The sequence below is a fragment of the Myotis nattereri genome, assembly GCF_964212035.1.
Source record: "Myotis nattereri genome assembly, chromosome: 12".
Lineage (NCBI taxonomy): Eukaryota > Metazoa > Chordata > Mammalia > Chiroptera > Vespertilionidae > Myotis > Myotis nattereri.
Genome location: NC_138087.1, coordinates 79,061,268 through 79,081,793, shown reverse-complemented (window position 1 = coordinate 79,081,793; position 20,526 = coordinate 79,061,268). Strand labels below are relative to the sequence as shown.

The 20,526-nt window shown below is 49.1% G+C and overlaps 1 protein-coding gene across 1 annotated transcript in view; it reads right to left on the bottom strand.

Annotated features, from left to right (window-relative positions):
* The window catches only part of FUBP3 (far upstream element binding protein 3), a 53,913-nt gene that overhangs the window by 8,697 nt on the left and 24,690 nt on the right, over nt 1–20,526 (bottom strand). Inside the window, exons 3-12 of the mRNA XM_081103816.1 lie at nt 19,481–19,514; nt 16,936–16,985; nt 16,504–16,575; nt 15,160–15,217; nt 13,052–13,214; nt 11,480–11,578; nt 8,436–8,540; nt 6,303–6,405; nt 5,217–5,317; nt 2,998–3,139 (exon numbers count right to left, since the gene is read on the bottom strand). Coding sequence (XP_080959942.1) covers nt 2,998–3,139; nt 5,217–5,317; nt 6,303–6,405; nt 8,436–8,540; nt 11,480–11,578; nt 13,052–13,214; nt 15,160–15,217; nt 16,504–16,575; nt 16,936–16,985; nt 19,481–19,514 — 927 coding nt within the window. The remainder of the gene's footprint in view (nt 1–2,997; nt 3,140–5,216; nt 5,318–6,302; nt 6,406–8,435; nt 8,541–11,479; nt 11,579–13,051; nt 13,215–15,159; nt 15,218–16,503; nt 16,576–16,935; nt 16,986–19,480; nt 19,515–20,526) is intronic.

Sequence of the window (20,526 nt, the reverse complement as noted above, 5' to 3'; positions counted from 1 at the left end):
CTTTAATATCCCATCTCATCCTGTCACTCTCAAGTCCCTGCCTCCTCCATGGGGGTTGGGGGGAGGTCTAGACAGAGAGGCAGCCAGAGGATGGGGTCACAGCGGCCTGGGTGGAGCTGGGCTAATGAAAATTTAGTTGGACTCTTTGAAAACCTGTGAGAGTCCCAGTCTCTTAATGAAATCTGTGTAACAAAAGCTCCACCAGGGTAACAATGGTTTGATTCTTCTTTTGAGATTTCACAGAATTTACAGACCAGCACGGCTCAATTGGGGGGGAGCCAGAATACAAGGAAAATGCCTAGTAGAGTTTTTGCAAAATCAGAAAAAGACAATCTGTGGAAAATCGGGTGCAGGGGACCAGGGAGCCCCAAATGATCAAAAGCAAATACTGAAGGCCAGTCTGTGACACTCTAACCTCACATGACATGTGCCATTTCCTTGTAACATGCCCACAGCCCTTCAACACTCTACCTGCCTCCACCCGCACTGAGGGAGGCCTGGGCTGAACAGCCTGTCAAGAAGAAATGAGCAGTGGACACCTGTCCCCTCCGAGGGACTCTACAGGGTCAAGAAGCAAAGCTGGAGCCCGGGTCCAGCCGTTGCTGGCGGCGTTCACACAGGGGAAGGAAACCGAGGATTGGATAAAGCTTTGTTCAACATCAGCTTGGATAGGTGGGGTGGCTTTACATTTAAAAGCAAATTAGAAAAAGAACGCAGCGGACCAAAGTCTTGCGTGTACATGGTTTTCGTAAAGCTGCGACAGTTTAAGGAAAGTGTCGGGATAGCAGTGACCAATGCAGAAAGTCCCGAGGTTGTCCCTACTGCCCCGCACTCCCAGGGGTGAATCTGATCTTTGCATCGTGAAAAGTGAGCAGCTCTGCTCCTTGGCAATAGCGCTTCTGTAGAGCAGTGAAGAGCCAAGACTCAGCGGAGACCTTTCCACGGCACTGCCAGCCGCCGCCCGGCTGTGCGCAGGAGCACAAAGGGTGCGCATGTCTGCCTGAGCCAGAGACCCTGCAGCCCCTCCATCCGGCGGGCACGCAGCCCAGCGGACCCACAGCCCCTCTCCCGAGGCCTTGGGAGCATGCTAATAAGGCGAGGAGGCCCCACAAAACTGCATGGGGCCGGAAGGAGTTAATTTAAGTTTATCTTCCTTCAAAATGAGGTCACCAGCTTGGCACATGGTGGCTGTCTATAGACTCATTCAGCAGCCTGCTCCATTCTTCCACCTGATGGGGGGCAGAAGCCACCCACCAGTGGCCCCCCTGGCTGGTTGTGAAATCGTAAAGCAATTAATCAAACCTGCTAAAAGGCCTGGTGACAAGAGCAGGGCTGGCCACACTATCTGTCACTATTGCTGTATTTATCATGGAAATCCAGCAGGGGCCTGGGAGGCGCAGCGTCTGCCCAAGGGCTGGCGCAGGGGGAGCAGGGCCCACTGAGTGGGGCTCCCTCCACTCTCCCCCTCCTCCCCATGCGTCTTTCCCAAGGGGGAGGAGCACCTCATACCCAGCCCTGTGGGTATGGAAAGCCCCCCGACCCCCAACAAAACTTTTCCTGGGCTTGTCTGGGCTGCAACTGGAGCACTGGCCACGGTACCCATGACTGCGTCCTCTGCTGTCCCTGTCCTCTGGGCGTCACTGGGATGACGGGTGGGTGCGCTGACAGAGGCTGTCCTGTGAACGAGCCCTCACGACCACGAGGGCTGTCCCAGCGGAGGCAGCCCGGCTCGAGAGGAGACTCACGTTCACAGGAAAACCTCGTTGGTAAAAACGGTTTTCACGAGGCCCAGAAGCCCAGAGCTGACTCTCGACCTACGGCATCAACAGAACCGATGCTCAGGCAGCCAGGTGTAGGGCTGGGGGGCGTCTGGCTTATCACGCATTTGGGCAGCTACCAGTATCTGCCAAGCACTTCTCAGCAGGGACACCCGCCACAGAGGAAAACAAGCCCCCATTGTTCCTACCACTTCTGAGCATCTCAGACCGACAGTCACAGGAGATCAGGTTTGAAAAGAGCAAAACACTGCCTAGGGGCAGGGCCCATGCCGACTCTGGGAGGTGAGTGACAGCGCAGGAGGGATGCCCACCCCACGCCAGCTCGTGAAGATGTGCCGCTTCGGTCCCAACTTTCTGTTGCTGGAGACATTTCCAAGTGACGTTCTGTGGAGACTAGCACCCCTCCCATAGTGAACACATGCCTGGGGATCACAAACTGCAGACCCTCTGGGAGAAGACTACCATTTCCTCAAACACAACACCCAACGCTAACTCCGAGTCTCCTGTTGGCACAGACGGTCTGGAGCTGAGAGAAGCTGCGCCGGCGGCTGGGGAAGGGCCCGGTGAGCCACAGGCCTGCTCTCAGCGGCCTTTCTTGGTTCCCAGGCCAGGCCAGCCCCATGAACCAGCCTGACAGCCTAGCAATCCGCCTGCTCCCTCCTGCGCTTTTCACTAACAGGTGGGCAGGAGCACACCAGCCAGTCACGATGGGCCCGCCTCCTGCTCTCTAAAATGCCTAGAAACAACTAGCAAACCTATTTTTATTTCACCGCAGGGTGTTGTAGTAAAAGTGTTGAAAGGATAAAACCATTTTCACATGTTGTGACAAAGGCCAAATACCCAAACCCAGTACGTGACCCCCTCAGAAAGCATCTTTGCTGGAGGAGATCATCTTAACTGTTCCTCTAAGTTCCTTGGAGGCATGTTCATTACTGATCAGTCGATCCACAAACATCCAAAGGCAAACATTTCGCCTTTTCAACAACGAAGCTGCTTCATCAGGCCGTGGGCCCTACGGATCATCTGTCGCACGCCCTGCCCCATTCACAAGAAGGCCCCCGCACAGCAGGCCCCGCAGAAGGCAGCTGATGCTACAGACCTGGTGCCTTCAGGCAAGCGCAGCAGCCAGGCTCCACACCCTGCGTGGGAGGTATGTGACCCATGTGCTCTCGGGTTAACTAGCGGAGAGGGAACATGAACGCCAGCAGCTGCCTCTCACCTTTGCCTATGACGAGGCCACACTTATCTGCGGGCACCGTGTACGTTATCTCCTGGATGCCGCCAGGGGTTCCCATGCTCCAGTCGCCGCGGCCACGGCCTCGTCCTCGGGCTACTGCGAGGCCTCCAAAGCCATCCCTTTCCTGGGAGAGGAGCAAAGCTCAGGTGAAGATTCCTGCCACTGCCGCCAGCACCACTTTCATGCCCAGGGAGGAGGTGCAGTGACAGGATGTAATCAGTGCCACAAATCAGGGCCTGAGCATCATTCCACATTTCAAATTGTGAAGGCTCTTTAAAAGCAGAATTAACACAAATCACAGGTGTACTCAAGGAGCACACATGATGATAAATGCATGTACGACATAAACAGCACAAACAGACCTGATGAAACAGGGCAGATATGAACTCCTAGGTCCGAAGCCCAGTGCCCTTTTCCCTAGAGTTTGCATTACGGGGCCCTAATCTACAGGGTCAGAGGTGACTTTCTTTTCAATGAAGCTGCCCTTTCCCGGGGGCTAACACATGGTGGGCCTACCAGAAACCAGATACTAGATGCTGAAGAGCTACGGCCATTTGCAGTGACACATGAGTGACAATGGATGACTTCTGACCTTCCCTGACTAGACTGCTGTAAGGAACTATTCAGATACTGCTACATGAGTCAGAACACCTTGCAACCCAACCAGCAAAAAGGACAAAAGGATTTTAAAGAAAAACCGGCCCTAGCTGGTTTGGCTCAGTGGATAGAGTGTCGGCCTGTGGACTGCTGGGTCCTGGGTTCGATTCCAGTCAAAGGCACATGCCTGGGTTGCGGTCTTGATCCCCAGTAGGGGGCATGCAGGAGGCAGCCAATGGATGATTCTCTCTCATCATTGATGTTTCTATCTTTCTCTTCCTCTCCCTCCCTCTCTGAAATCAATAAAAAATATATTTAAAAGAAAAGAAAAACCGGTTGTCCCACTCCCCAGAGGAGGGAGGGACCAAGCCAAGCTGTGCATGGTTGAGGCTGGAGAAGTCTCTGACTCATTCTCGCGCCCCCCTCCCCAGAGAGCAAAACCCACATCGGGCACCTAACAGAGAAAGCTCATACCCGAGCCCCTCTGGAGGGGCAGCATTTAACCCCTTTAAACTCAAAGGGAAAGCCCAGCTCCTTTCATGGGAGGGAGAAGCTGAAAGGTTCAATATGGTGAAGAAACGTGTTGGCAAAACCTGCCCATATCAATTACAAGAAAACTGAACACTTAACCAGAATCTACACCAGCAGAAAGCAGAGGTCACTGGAGTGCTTTCTCCTTGCATTCTGCTTTTATGAGACCCAGGACAAACACACAGGTGATCTAGAGACTTACGTTAAAACACACACACACACACACACACACACACAGCCATTGCTGGGTGTGCCACAGGGTCTCGTGGACAAGACCGCCCCCTCCTCCTCTCACAGCCTCTGCAGTTCTGGCTCACGCCCTCTCACTAGTAAAGAGGATGTGAGAGGTCCCTTAGTGACTCTTTTTAGAACTTGTCTAATCCTACGAATGGCCTGGGATTTAGCTACAGCCGAGACCCAAACCCCTGCCTTGGGTATTTTGGTTCTACAGATCCTGGTAGATTCTACAAACTCGCTACTCCCGCCTGTCCTCCCAGGTGACTTGGGGGACCACCTGGTGCGAAACCGCCTGCTGCTGAGAATACTTGGCCTAGACAGGCTCAAAGCCTCACCCAAGGTCCCGCGGCCAATGGCAGAGCCGGACAACAGCTTCTCATGCTTTCTTCAGCTCCAATCATCCTCAAACTTCCTCAGCCCTACACCTGGGGGACATGCCAATCTACTGTCCGCTACAGCGGTTCCCAGGGCTACTAGCAAGCGGGGCAGGAGGAGATGCTAACAACAGCACAAGGTCGCTCCCTTTCCAGATGAGGAGCCCGGAATCCAGGGCGTGAAGACAGCTGGAAGCCTCTGTGGGCCTGACGTGCTTTCTAAAGCTAAGGTGGTACTTGGCTTACAGTCTTAAGTGCTCAGCTACTTGAAACTTGGGGTCTGCACTGCATTTCCCCCAGTTAACTAGTCAGAAAACCTAACTTCTGGGACAACCAAGGCAGCAGAGTCACACACCAGCAGGAAGGAGCAGCTGTGGAGCAGCCCCAGAGCCCCACAGGCTAGAGCCCCGTGGGGCACCTGCCCCTATGGCCAGTGAGGTGAACCCACACAGCCAGACCCACCTGGGCTGTAAGAATCAGCTCGTTGATGACATGCGCTGCGTGCTGACATCGGTCCGGGGGTCCCATGACCTGTGCCGCTCGCTCTGGACTAATCCCATCGTCTGTGGAACAAGGCAAGTGGTGGGATTAGGACGCCCAGCTTCAGAGACGAAGGGCAGTCTGATCTGCCATCAACATTCCTCCCAGTGCCAGGGGGCCGGCCCATCACCAGGTTTCCCCTCTTCCGCTGGGGAAGGTGTATGACTACGCCTTTGTACGTGGCCCCTGCCAATACTTACGCAATTGCAGACATTTACAGGAGACATCATTAAAGAAGAAAACAAAACAAAAAACATAAAGACCCCAAGGAAAATAGAGTTGAGCTATAGCAATATTTTCCCAAAATTAGCCCATCACCATGTTTTATCATCTTTAGAGAAATAAAGAAAATAAAGACACTGTAGATAAGTTTGCTTATAAAGATAAACTTACAAAACTTAAAGACTTGTTTTTTATTCCAAAATGTCCCTTTTTTAATGGTTTTATCTTTAATTTTATAAAATTACAATAACAGATTTTTTTAGAAGTTTTTAATTGGCAAAATTAAAAACTGGAAATGCTATGTTGATTTCCCCCAATTTTATTAGTCTAAGGGGGGTGGGTGGAGAAGCCCTGGACACCCGGGTGCAGAGTGTTCAGGCACAAGGGTAACCAAACCGACAAATTCAAAGAAAGACATGAGGGCCTGGAGGAGAGCCCTAGAACCGGGCATTTGGTAACAGAATGTTGCAAAAGACAGAAAAAGAAACAGAGGTAGAGAAAGGGAGAAAAGAACACAAATGGGCTGGTTACAAAGTCCTGTTTATGAGGTGTTTTCTAATTAAAGGATTTCTTAAACATTTATCTTTACTGTTGAAAGTATTACAGATGTCCCCTTTGTCCCCCCACTGACCTCCACACCCCCCTCAGGCCTTTCCCTCACTATTGTCTGTGTCCATGGGTTATGCACCTATGCATGTAAGTTCTTTGGTTAATTTCTTCCTGCACCCCCCTCCCCGCCTCCCCCCCCCCCCCATGAGAGGATTTTTGATAACTATCAAAACCAACCTGGTTTGAACTGAATCCTCACACCAGCGTCATTCTGGATCTTTTTGATCATCTCCCCATTTCTTCCTATGACGATCCCGACAGCAAACCTAGGCACAGACACCTGAGCAATGAGAAAGAGCCTCATCAGATTTTGGCAACCCTGTCTGTTCTCAATGGACGTGTGTGTGACTTGATTTGTGTTACAGGGCATTCCTGGAAGTGATGTAATAAACCATATTTTTTCCCTTTTAAGAACAATTTTGTGGTTAATGATTGCATTTCTGTCTGCTAAATGCATCCAGTAAGTGTGAGATTTGATCAAAATAGTTATAAAAATGAAGAAAAGCAAGAATAAACTGTATACATAGATAAAAGATTTAAAATGACAAATTTTTCTTCTAAACTCTATGAAATAAGCATAAGTATGTCATAAACATTCATAGTGGTCCTTCAAAATATGTTTTTCAGCCCTAGCCTCTTTGGCACAGTGGATAAAGTGTTGGCCTGCGGACTGAAGGGTCCCGGGTTTAATTCCAGTCAAGGGCACATACCTCGGTTGCAAGATCGATCAGGGCCCTGGTCGGGGCGTGTGCAGGAGGCAGCCAATTGATGTGCTACTCTCACATCGATGTTTCTCTGTGTCTCTCCCCATGCCCCCATACCCCCCATTCTCTTTAAAAATCCATGGAAAAATATCCTCGGGTGAGGATTAACAAAAAAGATACATATAACATTTATCATCTTAACCATTCATAATTACACGATTCAGTGGTATTAAATATATTCACAATATTGTGTAACCATCCCAGATATCTATACCCTAGACCAGCGTGGGCAAACTACGGCCCGTTTGAAATGAATAAAACTATTGACATAAAAGACCGTACCCTTTTATGTAATGATGTTTACTTTGAATTTATATTAGTTCACACAAACACTCCATCCATGCTTTTGTTCCGGCCCTCCGGTCCAGTTTAAGAACCCATTGTGGCCCTCGAGTCAAAAGTTTGCCCACCCCTGCCTAGACCAAATGGTCGGCAAACTCATTAGTCAACAGAGCCAAATATCAACAGTACAATGACTAAAATTTCTTTTGAGAGCCAAATTTTTTAAACTTAAACTATATAGATAGGTACATTGTTATTAACTTAATTAGGGTACTCCTAAGCTGGCCTTTGCTAAAAACATCCTCAACCTGATTGAGATACATTCGCTGAGGTCGACCCCTTCCAACTCTCCCATCCACACTCGTCTTGTATACTTGTTTCAGATAGATGAGTGTGGATGGGAGAGTTAGAAGGGGTCGACCTCAGAGAACGTACCTCAAAACAAAACCTCCCCCGCGTATCCTATCTATCGACCAACCGACTGACCCACCGACCGACACCCCCCACTTCTTCTAATGCCACTTCTTCAAAATAGACTTGCCCAGGCCCAAAACGGACTTCTGCGCAAGGGCCACGAAATTTCAATCGCACTGTACGTGCGCGCCCACACGTGGTATTTTGTGGAAGAGCCACACTCAAGGGGCCAAAGAGCCACATGTGGCTCGTGAGCCACAGTTTTCTGACCATTGCCCTAGACCTTTTCATCATCCCCAATAAAAACTCTCTATCCATTAAGTAGTAGCTCCTGCTTTGCCCAGCCTCTGGTAACCTCCATGCTATTTTCTGACTCCAGATGTGCCCACTCTAGGTATAAGTGGAATCACACAAGATCTACCCCTCTGTATCTGGCTTGTTTTACAAGCATAATGATGGCAAGGTCCATCCATATTGTAGCATGATCCAAACTTCCTTCTGAAGGGTAGATGCTGGTCCCATTCCATCTCACCAATAAACGTGGTTCCCAAGTTTGATACAAGCACAGCACAGGCCACCGAGAAAACGTGGCCTCTGGTCCCCACCTGGGCAGTGGGAAAGCTTTGAAGCAAAACTTCAAACCAAGGGGTGGCCCAGCCCCAGGAGCATGCCGCGGCTCCCTCACTCTGGCTGTCTGCCTCACGCCCACCCTGAGGAGTACGCGTCCCGGTGGATTTCACAGATGAGACACAAATGAAATAGCCTGCTCAAGATTAAAGAGCCAGCAGACGTGTGACCTACGACCTTAATCCTAATCCCGTTTGCCTACTAACCTGGGACTCAAGCATACCTCTATACTGCCTCCTCCCATTCGGGAGGCGAAGTCACCGCGCACACCTCGAAAGTCAGCTTGGTCTTTTTCTCGGATGATCTCTAACACCATTTCTCTTGCTTGCTGTGTAAACACAGATAAAAGACGTTATGGAACACAAAATCCTAAAAAAAGGCATGACACCACGTACAACTTCAACACCAGGCCCTCTTATGTTGGGCTTAAAGACGCAGATGGTGCTCAGCAATACTCCCTTATTCCATTATTATTATACGGGACGGGCAGGCTGCTGCCTAGGGTCGCATATATCAGTTCTTAAATGACATGGTTTTCTTACACTGCCCCAAATACCCAGGGAAGGGTCCACTGTCTTGAAAGCCATAGTAGGACCGGCACATCTGTGCTGGTTTGAACTTGCTTCCTGTGGCCTCGAGGTGTTTCCAGCAGCCATTTGTTAGTGAGGGGAGGGTTCTTCTGAGAGCTCTGACTGTGGGCAGGTTCCAGGAGAAAGACACTCCCCAGGCGGCTATCACAACGGAGCTCCAGGAAGGTGAAGGGAAAAGGCCAGCCCTGGAGCCCAGAGAACCTCCCAGCATTCAGAGATCAAATATCCGACTACTGCCTGGCAAGACGACCCCCAGGCCTGACTCTCTCCAAGGCACACGCAGTGTCCTCTCCCCAAAGGACACACGTGTTAGTTTACCTGTCCACGCCAGCCCCGCCCCACAGGAATCTGCACTAAGGATCGCCTGTACCTAACAACTCAAGGCCATGTGGCAACTCAGACTGAGTCTTCGTTCTGGAAAAACCAAACCAAACCAAACCAAACCAAATCTAAACAACCGCCTCCCCTGACCAACCCCAAACAGGAATTAGGGTCTCAGGACACTCAGAGAACTCTGAATATGGACTGGCTAAGAGATATTATGGGGTCACTCATTTTCTCTGGCCTGGGTACAGAGCAGAAAGTTCTTATTCTTAGCAGACACATGCTGTAGGATTTAGGGGTGGAGAGTCACAATACCTGCCACTTACATATAAATGGTAAAACAAAATAAACAAATGCATGCATATGAATGGCAATGACAAGTAGGATGAGGTTATACAGATATTTGCTATACTAGCTTTTCAAATTTTCTAGATGTTTGAAGTTTCTCATAATAAAAAGTTGGAGAAAGAAAAAATACAATAACAATTTACCCTAAATACAATAGCTGTTCCCCCCCCCCCCCCAAAATGTGGAGTACATGAAATAAACACCAGTACTAAAAACCTCTTGTTACAATTATTTTCCTGCAAATTCATGAAATATCAATGAGAGAAGCTCTTTGCTCAGGTATTTTTTCCTACCACAGATAAAACCATAGGTTCCAGAAGAGAAGGCAGTGGAGAGCTGCTGGGAGACAGGCTCTGTTGCCAGCATTCTCGGGGAACGTCCGCCCTCCAGTTTCTTCCAGACTTCCCCATATCACGCATGGAGCCCGCCAGCCGGACTGGATAAGCCAACTGAAGAAAGCTTAGATGCCATCTGACTTTTTAAAAGCCCACCTGTTCCCATGCAAAGAGGCTAGGGACCCTGGGGGAGGAAAGCCAGGGGGTCCTGGCTTGCAGGAGGGGGTGAAGGGCTGCAGCACTGCCTGGGCCTAAGGCAGTGGTTGGCAAACTCATTAGTCAACAGAGCCAAATATCAACAGTACGACTGAAATTTCTTTTGAGAGCTAAATTTTTTACACTTAAACTCTATAGGTAGGTACATTGTTATTAACTTAATTAGGGTACTCCTGAGCTGGCCTTTGCTGAAAACGTCCTCAATCTGATTGAGGTACATTTGCTGAGGTCGACCCCTTCCAACTCTCCCATCCACACCCATCTTGTATACTTGTTTCGTCTATCTCCTTTCCGAAAACCGGCTTCTGCGCATGGGCCACGAAGTTTCAATTGCACTGTACGTGCGTGCCTGCATGTGGTATTTTGTGGAAAAGCCACACTCAAGGGGCCAAAGAGCCTCATGTGGCTCCAAAGCCGTGGTTTGCTGACCACTGGCCTAAGGGAAGAAGCCATTGTAATCACTGCCTTCCACTGTTTTGAAACCACTGTTTTACATATGTTCCTTGAAAAAGCAACAATGATACCAATTTGAGTTTGACTGACAGTGTTAAGAACTGGGGGAAGTATTTTCCTGAGTCAGGTAACCTCCACTTCATCCACGCCCCAAAGCTCCTGCAGAGGAACAGCTGCCTGATGGGCGGGCTCACCCAGGAGCGTCACCCTGGAGCTACACTAAGTGCAGCAAAGACAAGGAGGGTCGCAGAGGCAGAAGAGAGTGTTCCTATTTCACAGGCACAGACACGCTACACCACAGCCCACACACGTTCCTGCTAACAGTGAGGGTAAAACCACCCCAGGTGACATAAAGCCAAGTCCCTCACTGCTCTTAGCAACTGGGACTGTCCTCTGTGGCCAGGAGCTCAGACACAGGATGCTTGCTAGATGGGCACACATGCCTCAGGGGTTGCTGGCACCTTTGCTTACTTCCCACACCAGCTGGAGCTCTTGCAAAAATGGGTTGAGCATCAACCCATGAACTAAGAGGTCACTGGTTCGATTCCCAGTCAGGGCACATGCCCAGGGTTGTGGGCTGGATCCCTGGTGGGGGGCGTGCAGGAGGCAGCCAATTGATGTTTCTCTCTCATAGATGTTTCTTTCTATCCCTCTCCCTTCTTCTCTCTAAAATCAATTAAAAAAATTTTTTTTAAGAGTTGAGAGAACAAGCAAATAAAAGCCAAATGGAGCCTGCATCTGAGCTGATAGGTAATAAGTCGAAAATTGCATCTGAGCAGTACTATGCCATCCAACAAAATCTGCATTTACGGAAATGTTCCAAATATACACTGCCCATGACATGTAGCCCGAGCACTTGAAATATAGCCAGTGTCAACGAAGAACTCATTGTCTACTTAATCTTAATTATAGCCACACGTGGCCAGTGGCTCTGACATTGAGCAACACAACCCTAGATTCTTTCATCACACCCAGGACCTGCCCGCTCGCTTCTTGCCTACCTGTACTTTAAAGGGGTCTCCAGTGATGCGAAGAGGCTTGTCTGCTCCCGTAGGCAGCGGGCCGTCCTGGATCATGACCATTTTCACACCCGTCCGCTCCTGTGGACACACACATAGGTACAATCCTCACCGCCATGGATGAACATGCAGGAGGGTACAAGACGCTGCTGGGGGCCGGATCACGTCCTCAGAAGACATGTCTTTCCTACCACAGAGCATTGCCCTCTGACCCGGCCATGAGGCTGGCCTCTGAGACTGTGGACATCCAGGCCATGCTAGAGAGCTTCCAAGTGTGACACAGAAACATTCCCCACTCTCCTCCTGTCCAGTCTCTAGAACATCTAGATACAAATGAGCCTTTTCTATGCAATGCCAGGCCCTCAGCTGAGCACTCCATCGAATATCACCCAGTAAGGGCTTGTGCCCAGCACGCGAGGCCAGTGTGCTATCCCCGGTGAGGAGGCTGGGACAGGAAGCTGCCCAAGAGCGGTCCAGAGCTGATGAGTGGAGGCCACAATTTGGATTCTGGGAGTCCAAACCCTGAACTCTTCAAGCACACACTAGAGCACCGGTTCTCAACCTGTGGGTCGCGCACAATGAAAGTACATCCTGCATATCAGATATTTACATTATGATTCATAACAGGAGCGAAATTACAGTTATGTAGTAGCAATGAAAATAATGTTATGGTTGGGGGTCACCACCACATGAGGAACTGTATTAAAGGGTCGCGGTGTCAGGAAGGTTGAGAACCACTGCACTAGAGTGTCTTCGCAGTCCGAGGCCTGGGCTAGGAGGGAGCACAGAGGCGGGCCACACCCCCTGCTCTGCAACTTCAACAGCCCCAGAGCTTGGAAATAAAAGTTTGTTCATAACTGACTTGGCAGCAAAACTGACCTGAACTCACGGAAGCATATTTCTAGTCACTGTCCTGAGTGTGGCTACTGTTCTGTCTGGCGATGGAAATGAGCACGTGGCTACAGGGTGCAGCGCGGGACTGGCTGGGGTGTTAAATTCTGAGCCGCGTTCGGCCCCACGAGTCTCAGATGAGGGATTCTACAGCCAACAGCAGCTCATGTTCACGGAGCACTTGCTCAGTGAGAGGCTCGCTGCTAAGGGTCTCATTTAAATATGAAATAACGGGTATTACTTCAGCTTCATTACAAGTGAGGCTGGCACGTCCCTGCGCTCACAGACGAGGACCCAGCCCTTTGAAAAACGCATGAACACATTTAAGCTCCCACGACTGGCGCAGGCAGTGCTGTGGCTCTGGATGCAGACTCTTCACCCGAGATGTTGTCACGTGATGGTGCCAGAGCTTCACCACCACAATGGCTGCTACGAGTTCACGAAGCCCCAGGACCGACATCATCGCTGGCACCAGGCCTGGCTACAGTGTGTCCAGAAAACAGCGGTCGAAAGGAGGAAGCATGGAACCACTCGGGCAGGGGCTGAGGGGAGCTCTGGCCCGAGGCAGGCACAGCCAGGTCAACCGGGGGGAGTGAGTTAACGACAAAACCTCCCAAACCAGGAAGGTGAGGAAGACAAGGCCTCTGCTCAGGGTTCACATACCTGCAACTGCTTTATAGTCTCCCCTCCTTTGCCGATGACCAGACCCACTTTGGACGCGGGGATGAGGATCTCCTGGATTGTGCTGCTGCCGTCGGTGTCATTATGAAAGCCAGGCCCATTCCGACAGCGGTCCACGATCTGCCCCAGGAGTCGCTTGGCTTGTCTTTGGGAGGGAAGAGAACCACAAGGACCGTGGCATTAAGCGAACGCTGCCCCGGGGAGCACACGAAGGAGTCAAGGCAGCCCTCGTCCAGCTCCAGCTCCTGCCCCCACAACCCGGGACGTCTCTGCCATCCGCCAAGCTACTGGGCTGGAATTTAAAAGCAATGCACACAATACCACGTCCCGACACGGCCCCCTTTCAACTGTGCCCTCTGCTTGTGCCCGGGCCTGGTATTCACTCCACCACCGTGACTCTTCTCCTGTTGGAATGCCCGCTGCACCGGTGGCAGGGACCACGCTGAACCCTCTGCATCTCGCTGTTCCCCAATCCACAGCGTATACACTCAACAGATATTTGTTAAGTAAGGACATGAGAGAAAGAAATGAGAAAGATGGGAAGAAAGAAAGCAAGGGTTAGTAGTCATTTGAATGCCCAAATGCCAAATTTCTCCATCACCAACCAGACTGCCCTGATTTCTGAGCCGATTTTAAGGCTACGCATCACCAGGTGGGTTTCACGGGAGGAAAAAGGAGGCGGCGGTGCCCTGGCGCAGTTCCACAGCCACACACACCTGCTTTGCGCTTTTCCCGCTGGATGTGCGGGCCCCGCATCTCATATGCACTGCTATTTTGTGCTGATTTATCAGGAGGTGGAGGAAAGCTACAATGTTGAAACAGCACATCTCAGCCTAAGGAGGTCATCTGTCAGGCCAATTTCCTTTTCTGCACCAGAATCTCCCCTGGCTGTGACGTGCATTATTTATTCTTCAAATCACCAGCACAATCTATTTTTTGGTTCCTCTAATAGGAAACATTTCTGCTACTAAACAGACTGGCTGGACTGTGCACTGAAAAAAGCAAAATTGTTTCTTCCTTAAGTTATAATCCGTGGTCTCCACTGCCTGGGCAGGACAGGAAGCAGGACTAGAAGAGTGGGAGGAAAGAAGAAAAGGCAGGAAATAGATGTTGCCCTTTGTGGTCTTGAGTCTTTGTGTGCAGGATCGGCCTCGTGTGTCTTCCCAGTTACTGCAGCTTCTTAATATTTCGCTTGTGTACTAGATTAACCTGTGCCGGAAGCAAAGTGCCTGGACACCAGAAACCATCTTGCTTGCCCTGTAATGCACACCTGCCAGTCTGATTTATTCTGGCCCACTGCTTGCACTGTTATAGCAAAACACGAGAGTTTAAACTCATCTCGACTCCCTGAGAAATGGAAACAAGAAAAGAGCCCTACCTATTGAGCTGGACATAATCTCAGCGCCCCTACCCCCAAATGCAATGCTGCTCAACAGACTGAAAGAGGAAAGTGAGCAGAAGCGAAGTTAGTGCATCCCTCTCCCCAGGAGGCTCTTGGGGTTATGAGGCCTCCACCTGGCACGAGGCTCCACCACGCAGGAATGCAACGCTAGATTCCAGGCGGTCACAAGGGCCCCCAAAGCCGGAACACGCCCTGGCCGGTCCATGTGGCCCTCTGAGTGGAGCAATGGCCAGGAAGTCAATTCATTGGGCTCACAAGTGTCAGAAGAGCAATGGGTCACACTCAGGCGGAGGACCTGGCACCAGGATGCCCAAAGGCTCACCACGTGAGAGCCTCGCTGCTCCACACCTGTTCAGGTAAAGGAGGTATTATGAGGAAAAAGTGGGGTGATTAGAGCAGTCAGGCGGGTGGAGGCACACTCTTTAGAACCCGGTGTATGAAGTAGGTGTTATGACAGCTGTGAGGATTCTGCAGGGTTTTTAAAAAGGTGATACCGTGTGTGTTTAGGTCACAGAAAAACTCCCCTGGTGTGGCAGCCTCCTAGATCCTTCTCTACAGAAGCACCTGCTTTTGTGGCCAGACTGTAGCACAGATCGAAAGTGTTCAATAACAGTTTGCCCTTCCATTTCTCCCCATTTGGGGAAGGAGGAAGAAGAGTGAAAGGAGAAAGTAAATAAAATAAACTTACTCAATACTTTCTGGGGTTCCGGTAAGTACACAGGGCCTCTCTGGAATCCCAGAACTCTCTATAAGAAGAATCAAGAAGACGAGGTGTGTTGGTGGGCATCAGGCAACCATGCACCTTGCCTCTGTGTAAGGCGGTCTCTGGGCTGGTGCCTACACCGGCCCCACAGAAGCCCAGGCTCCCAGAAAAAGACAGTTTGCTTCTGCTTGTGGACAGAGTGTTAACTGGTAGCTGTACCCTAAGATTCTCAAAGTAGAAACGAGTCCCTAGGGGAAGGTGGGAGAATGCAGCAGAGGTTTGTGAGTTGATCCTAATTCCCAGCTTCAACTTCACTTCTGACCCACTGTGTGCTAATAAATGTGTGAGTCACTTAACCCGCTACTCCCCAGTTTCTCTATTTGCAGAGTAGTTTACTGGTGATTATTTGCAAACAGCTCTGAGGCACACTAGTAAGAAATGTCATGGGCTCGTATCCCACCGCTGCCACCAAAGGGGAAAAAAAAGCAATGTCATGGTATGCACACTGGACTACTGCCAGTTACTGTGTGATATCCTGATCAGTGACATCGATGTAGAACTGGTTCTGGGCCATTTGACAAGAAAGGGAAGTCTTACTTTCCGACACCACACATGACACGTTACTTTGTTCCTAAAAACATTGCCTCTTAACATTTTTACTCAAAAAAGAGAGAAATAGCTAACACCAGTTACTGCCTTCAAGACATTATCCTTTAAAATGACAAACATTTCTCTAGTCAAATGTCCTTTAAATGCCCTCCTTCACTATGGAAAGAGATGAAACTCAAATTAGATAAAACGATAAATAAAATATAAGCTCTTCTTCTCAATCTGCCTCTCTCCATAATGCAGTCAAGACGGACCCAGCTGGGAAAGGTCCTCAACTGTGTTCAACATGTGCTAATTCAGCCAGAGCCGCCAGTGCCTCTTTCCACAAAGGGCAGGGACGGCGCGAGCCAGGGGAGCCGGTGAGCAATCCCCAGGAGTGACCCCATAGCCACAGGCCCCCTGCAGCCCCACTGTGTCTGGCATAACATTCTGGTGCAGAAAACAGAGGTGCCAGAGTGGTGGGCGTTTGGGAGGGGCCACGCCAGGCCACAGAACTGTGGAGGGTCTCCAACGAGGTCAGAGCGGCAGCCTCGCCTCCGAGCCTGCTTCTGCTCTGGTTCCCTCCTGGGAGTCCAGCTCCAGAAGTGCAAGGAGAGCAGCAATCACATATACTTACCCAGGTTCCTACACTTCTAGCAACAAGCAAAGTACTGAACCTGGAAAACTTTGCATAATACTCATTTCTACCAAACTGAGATCTATGAAAAAAGCAGCCCTTACCTGAAGCAATCTGAATTTTGCAACCAGATTCTGTTTGAATCCGTGAAATCTGCTCACCTCCCCTGCCAATAACTGAAACAAATTGAACAGGGTCAGAATATGCCCCCCATCCATATTTAACCATGCATGGATGACTTACTTCAACCAACATTCACACATGGCTCACAGCTAGGCAAATCAGGCTGCTTCAGCAAGCCCACAGCAACCAAATGGGGAACACAGCAGACAGAGGGTGCCCGAGCTCGAGGAAGGAGAGTGGGGTGGTGAGAGAGTGCAGGGTGACCTCCGCCTGGACAGAGGCCTGCAGCGCTAGGGAACTGGAAAACAGTGTGCAAAAGCATTCTACTAAAGGTGATGCTTATGCTGAGAGGGGGAGGGAAATAAAAGGGACAGACAGGAATTAGGGGGAAAGTGCAACACGTGGATACTTACTGAATCCAACCATTTTATCAGGCACTTTGAATTCTTCTGTTATTACTGCCCTAAAACAAAGAACATTTTGGAAAACTGTATAGAAGAATTCTGAAGCCACTTTAGGTTCCCCAAATTTCCCATGCTGACCATGTTGGAAGATAAGGCTTAAAGAAATCGTGCCAACTTGGCCAACAGGTCCATACCCATCTACGAGGGGCACCATCCGATGAATCTCTTGGTCAATCCCTCTTTGAAAAGATCAAGCCTCGCCCTGGCCGGGCAGCTCAGTTGGTTAGAGCATCATCCCGAAATGCCAAGGTTGTGGGTTCGATCCCCAGTGCGGGTGCAGACAAGAATCAACCAATGAATGCATGAATAAGTGGGACAACAAATCCATGTTTCCCTCTCTCTCAAAAAAAAGAAAAGAAAAAAGATCCAAGCTTCCATCACCTTGTGCCAGCAGAAGAAACCTCTGGGCGTTCATTGAAACCACCCACTCCTCTCACACTGCCTTTTCTTCATACAGCGACAGTGTCCAGGCGTGGGGCTCAGCGCTGAAAGGTCATCAAGGCCAGGACCCTTAAAGGTCCTTTGGGAAGTGGGGGGAACTGAGACTTCTTGCTGGTGTCCTTTCCAGATGGAGAAATACCCAGCTTTTCCTCAGCACCCGTTTCCCTATCTTTGTGTTGCTTTCTGGCCTCCCTCTAATTTTTCTGTCTTTTAGGGTGAGACGCCCCAAATGGAGCCAGTATCCAGCGGAGGCCTAATCAGTGTTGACCAGGACAGAATAATGACCTGTTACTCTGCAAAGTACTCCTGTTAAATGCTATCCCCTCCATTATGTGCTTGCTTTTTTTTTTTTAAACAACTATTGCACTGGCTCTTTCAAACAAACCGTCAAATTTGCCATATAGAGTATTGTGGACAATATCCAATTTGCCCAACACCCCGGGAAGCAATTAAATCTAAACATTTATCTTAGGAGGAAGCTAAATGCAAGTAGTTTTTTTTTAAAAAAAGATAAGCATTTTTAAACATCTCGCACACAGCTGGATTTTTACCCATCATGGAAAGAATTGAATAAAGTGCATGTTTTTAGGGAAAGTGCAGCACTTAGAAGAAATGCAATAGCATAAATAGCACTTGTCACTGTACCATCATGATGAGAGCAAACTGTCTTTTCCTCGTGGAGTTTACATCCTCAGGTTTATATATGCCCAGAGATTCTCTCTGCCTCTTGGGATCTTCAGTTCACCCCGAAATCAGGCAAGCCTGGGCTTCCTAACCAGTAACCGTGGATGCTGGCGCTGAACCTTAGCGGGCCTAACACCCTGCAAGGGTCCCTGTTCCAGGTGAAAGGCCACAGCGTTCCTGTCTGCGTAGCCAAGAGACGGCTGCTCACGTGTGTAGCGCAAACTATTCTCAAAAACAATACTGGGGAATTTACTAGAAGAGGTTCAACACTATCACAATACAAAATGTCACAAAACTCAGCCCCGGGAACAATTTTAGCAGACTCTCACTGAGGAGGAAACATATCAAGATGAACTGCTTTGGGCCTCTAGCAAGACAAAGCTCTACTTTAAATGCAAGGCTGAAACCTGTCTAATGCACAAAGTATTATCACTTTGAAAAGTAAAATCCTGATTAATTAAGGTCTTATAGGAAAGTTACATTTGATACTAACAACTTCATTTAAATTACTTTAATTCATTAAAAAACAAAGCAAACAAGGGAATAACAAAAAACCCAGGATAAATCTTCTGATTACCTGATGCCTGGTGATTTCTAGAAACTCCCTAAGAACTGTGTAGCATACAAGAGGACATAACTATCCTTGCTGGTGAAGGTTAAGGATATGCTGCAGTGACGGGCACAAAACACACAAGTTCATCCATTACAAGGAGAAGCTAAGGCACAGTTTCCAGCACACTTTATCCTTTTTAAAGGATAACAATGTGACCACAATACCCTACCTTATAGACTGATCTTTTTTGAGCCCAGAGGTCTTTTCATTTTTCTAATCCTCAATGTTTAAGGGAAGGCTGTGAGAGGCAACTGAGGCAGGGATCAACTGGGTACTTATCTAAGGTTCTCTGGCAAGTCCCTAGCACTATGGCGGGGTGCGGGGGGTGGGGGGGGACACTAGGTTCCTGGCCTCCCAGGCTCCTGATTCCTTGAGGACCAAAAGCTGTACCTTCACTTGGAAAAGGACCTGTTTTCTGAAGTGAAGAGGTTAAGGGTTCATAAAACACCGAGAAAAACGTGAAAACAAGAGGGAAAATGTCATTGTCTCATTTTAAGTGAAATGTATGTGAGCAGAACGAACAGCTCCAACATTCTAGAAGTCTTTTAAGCTTACACGCACTAACGGCTGATCTTTAATGCGCTGTGTTAGTTTATCCTTTGAGCTTAAAAAGGGCTACAAAAACTTAAGTCTTAAAGATTAGCCCATGGTTTTCCACACTCTCAACCTCTGACTTTCTAACACTCTAGTACAGATGGTGGATCAATAAACAATTAGAAATGATCAATAAATAATAAAACATAACCCACTGCTTACCTTTGATGTACCAAGGCCCCTAACTGGTTACCTACTGTGGCAAAGAGAAAGAGAAAAGAAAAATCAAAGCATTAGCACGGATAAACTAACTTCATCCTTACACAAGTTCTTACCATTTCAAGGGGAAAAAAAGAAAGGCAGAAAGAAAGCAAATAGTAATTTAGGCTCAGTGGCTGAAATGAATGCGTTATATGATATGAAACAGGAGGGGACGTCTTGATCAGCACAGTCTCTAACCCAGAGTCCAGCTGAACGCAGGATAAGAAATTGATCTGTGTGTCCACATGCTGAGAAGCCTGGGAGAAAATCCTGCTTGCCTAAATCCCTCTCACTTCCTACCTCCCTCCTGCTCTGGATCCAAACTCAATGTAAAGATACCGAGGGTTCCTTCTTTCTCTTTTTAAAACAAATGAGAAGATCTGACCCGCCAGCTCAGGAGCTTTGTTAGGGACGGCCCCACGGCAGCTGCGTCACTAAGACCATGCACATATGCTCCTGACGGCCATCGGGTGCCCCCATTCGCCCCACCCTCCCAGGAGCATAAACTCAAGGAGAGGATCTGGCTTCCTCCCTCCTCCGGCCTCTTCACTGACCCATCCAGCAATCTGTGAGACGCTCAAAATGAACAACTCCTGCCTTTCAAGCCCATTTCACAGGGACAACAGTGCCAAACAGCCTCTGATTGTGAAAACCGGCTCTGTAGTCACATCCCCACAGAAGCACCCCAGCTCTGCTTTTTATTTCAGTTCCTCCTCTTTCAGTTGTCGTTGAGTGTCTCCGTCACTGCTTAGCAAAAACGATTCTGTGGCGTTTCTCTCCTGGCAAATGCAGCCCAGGAAACACCGTCAGCAGACAGTGTCACAGTATAAATCCTACACATATTACAAGAAACGGAATGAGCCTTATAATGTGCTAACGAGAGCATTCAAAAACATGACCAGGGAAAGTTCTAAGCAGGACAGATAGGAGATAAGTGCGAAGGATCAATGACATGAACCTCAGAACAAAGAGTGACATGGTTTAGCATCTGAAATACAGGACTCCAA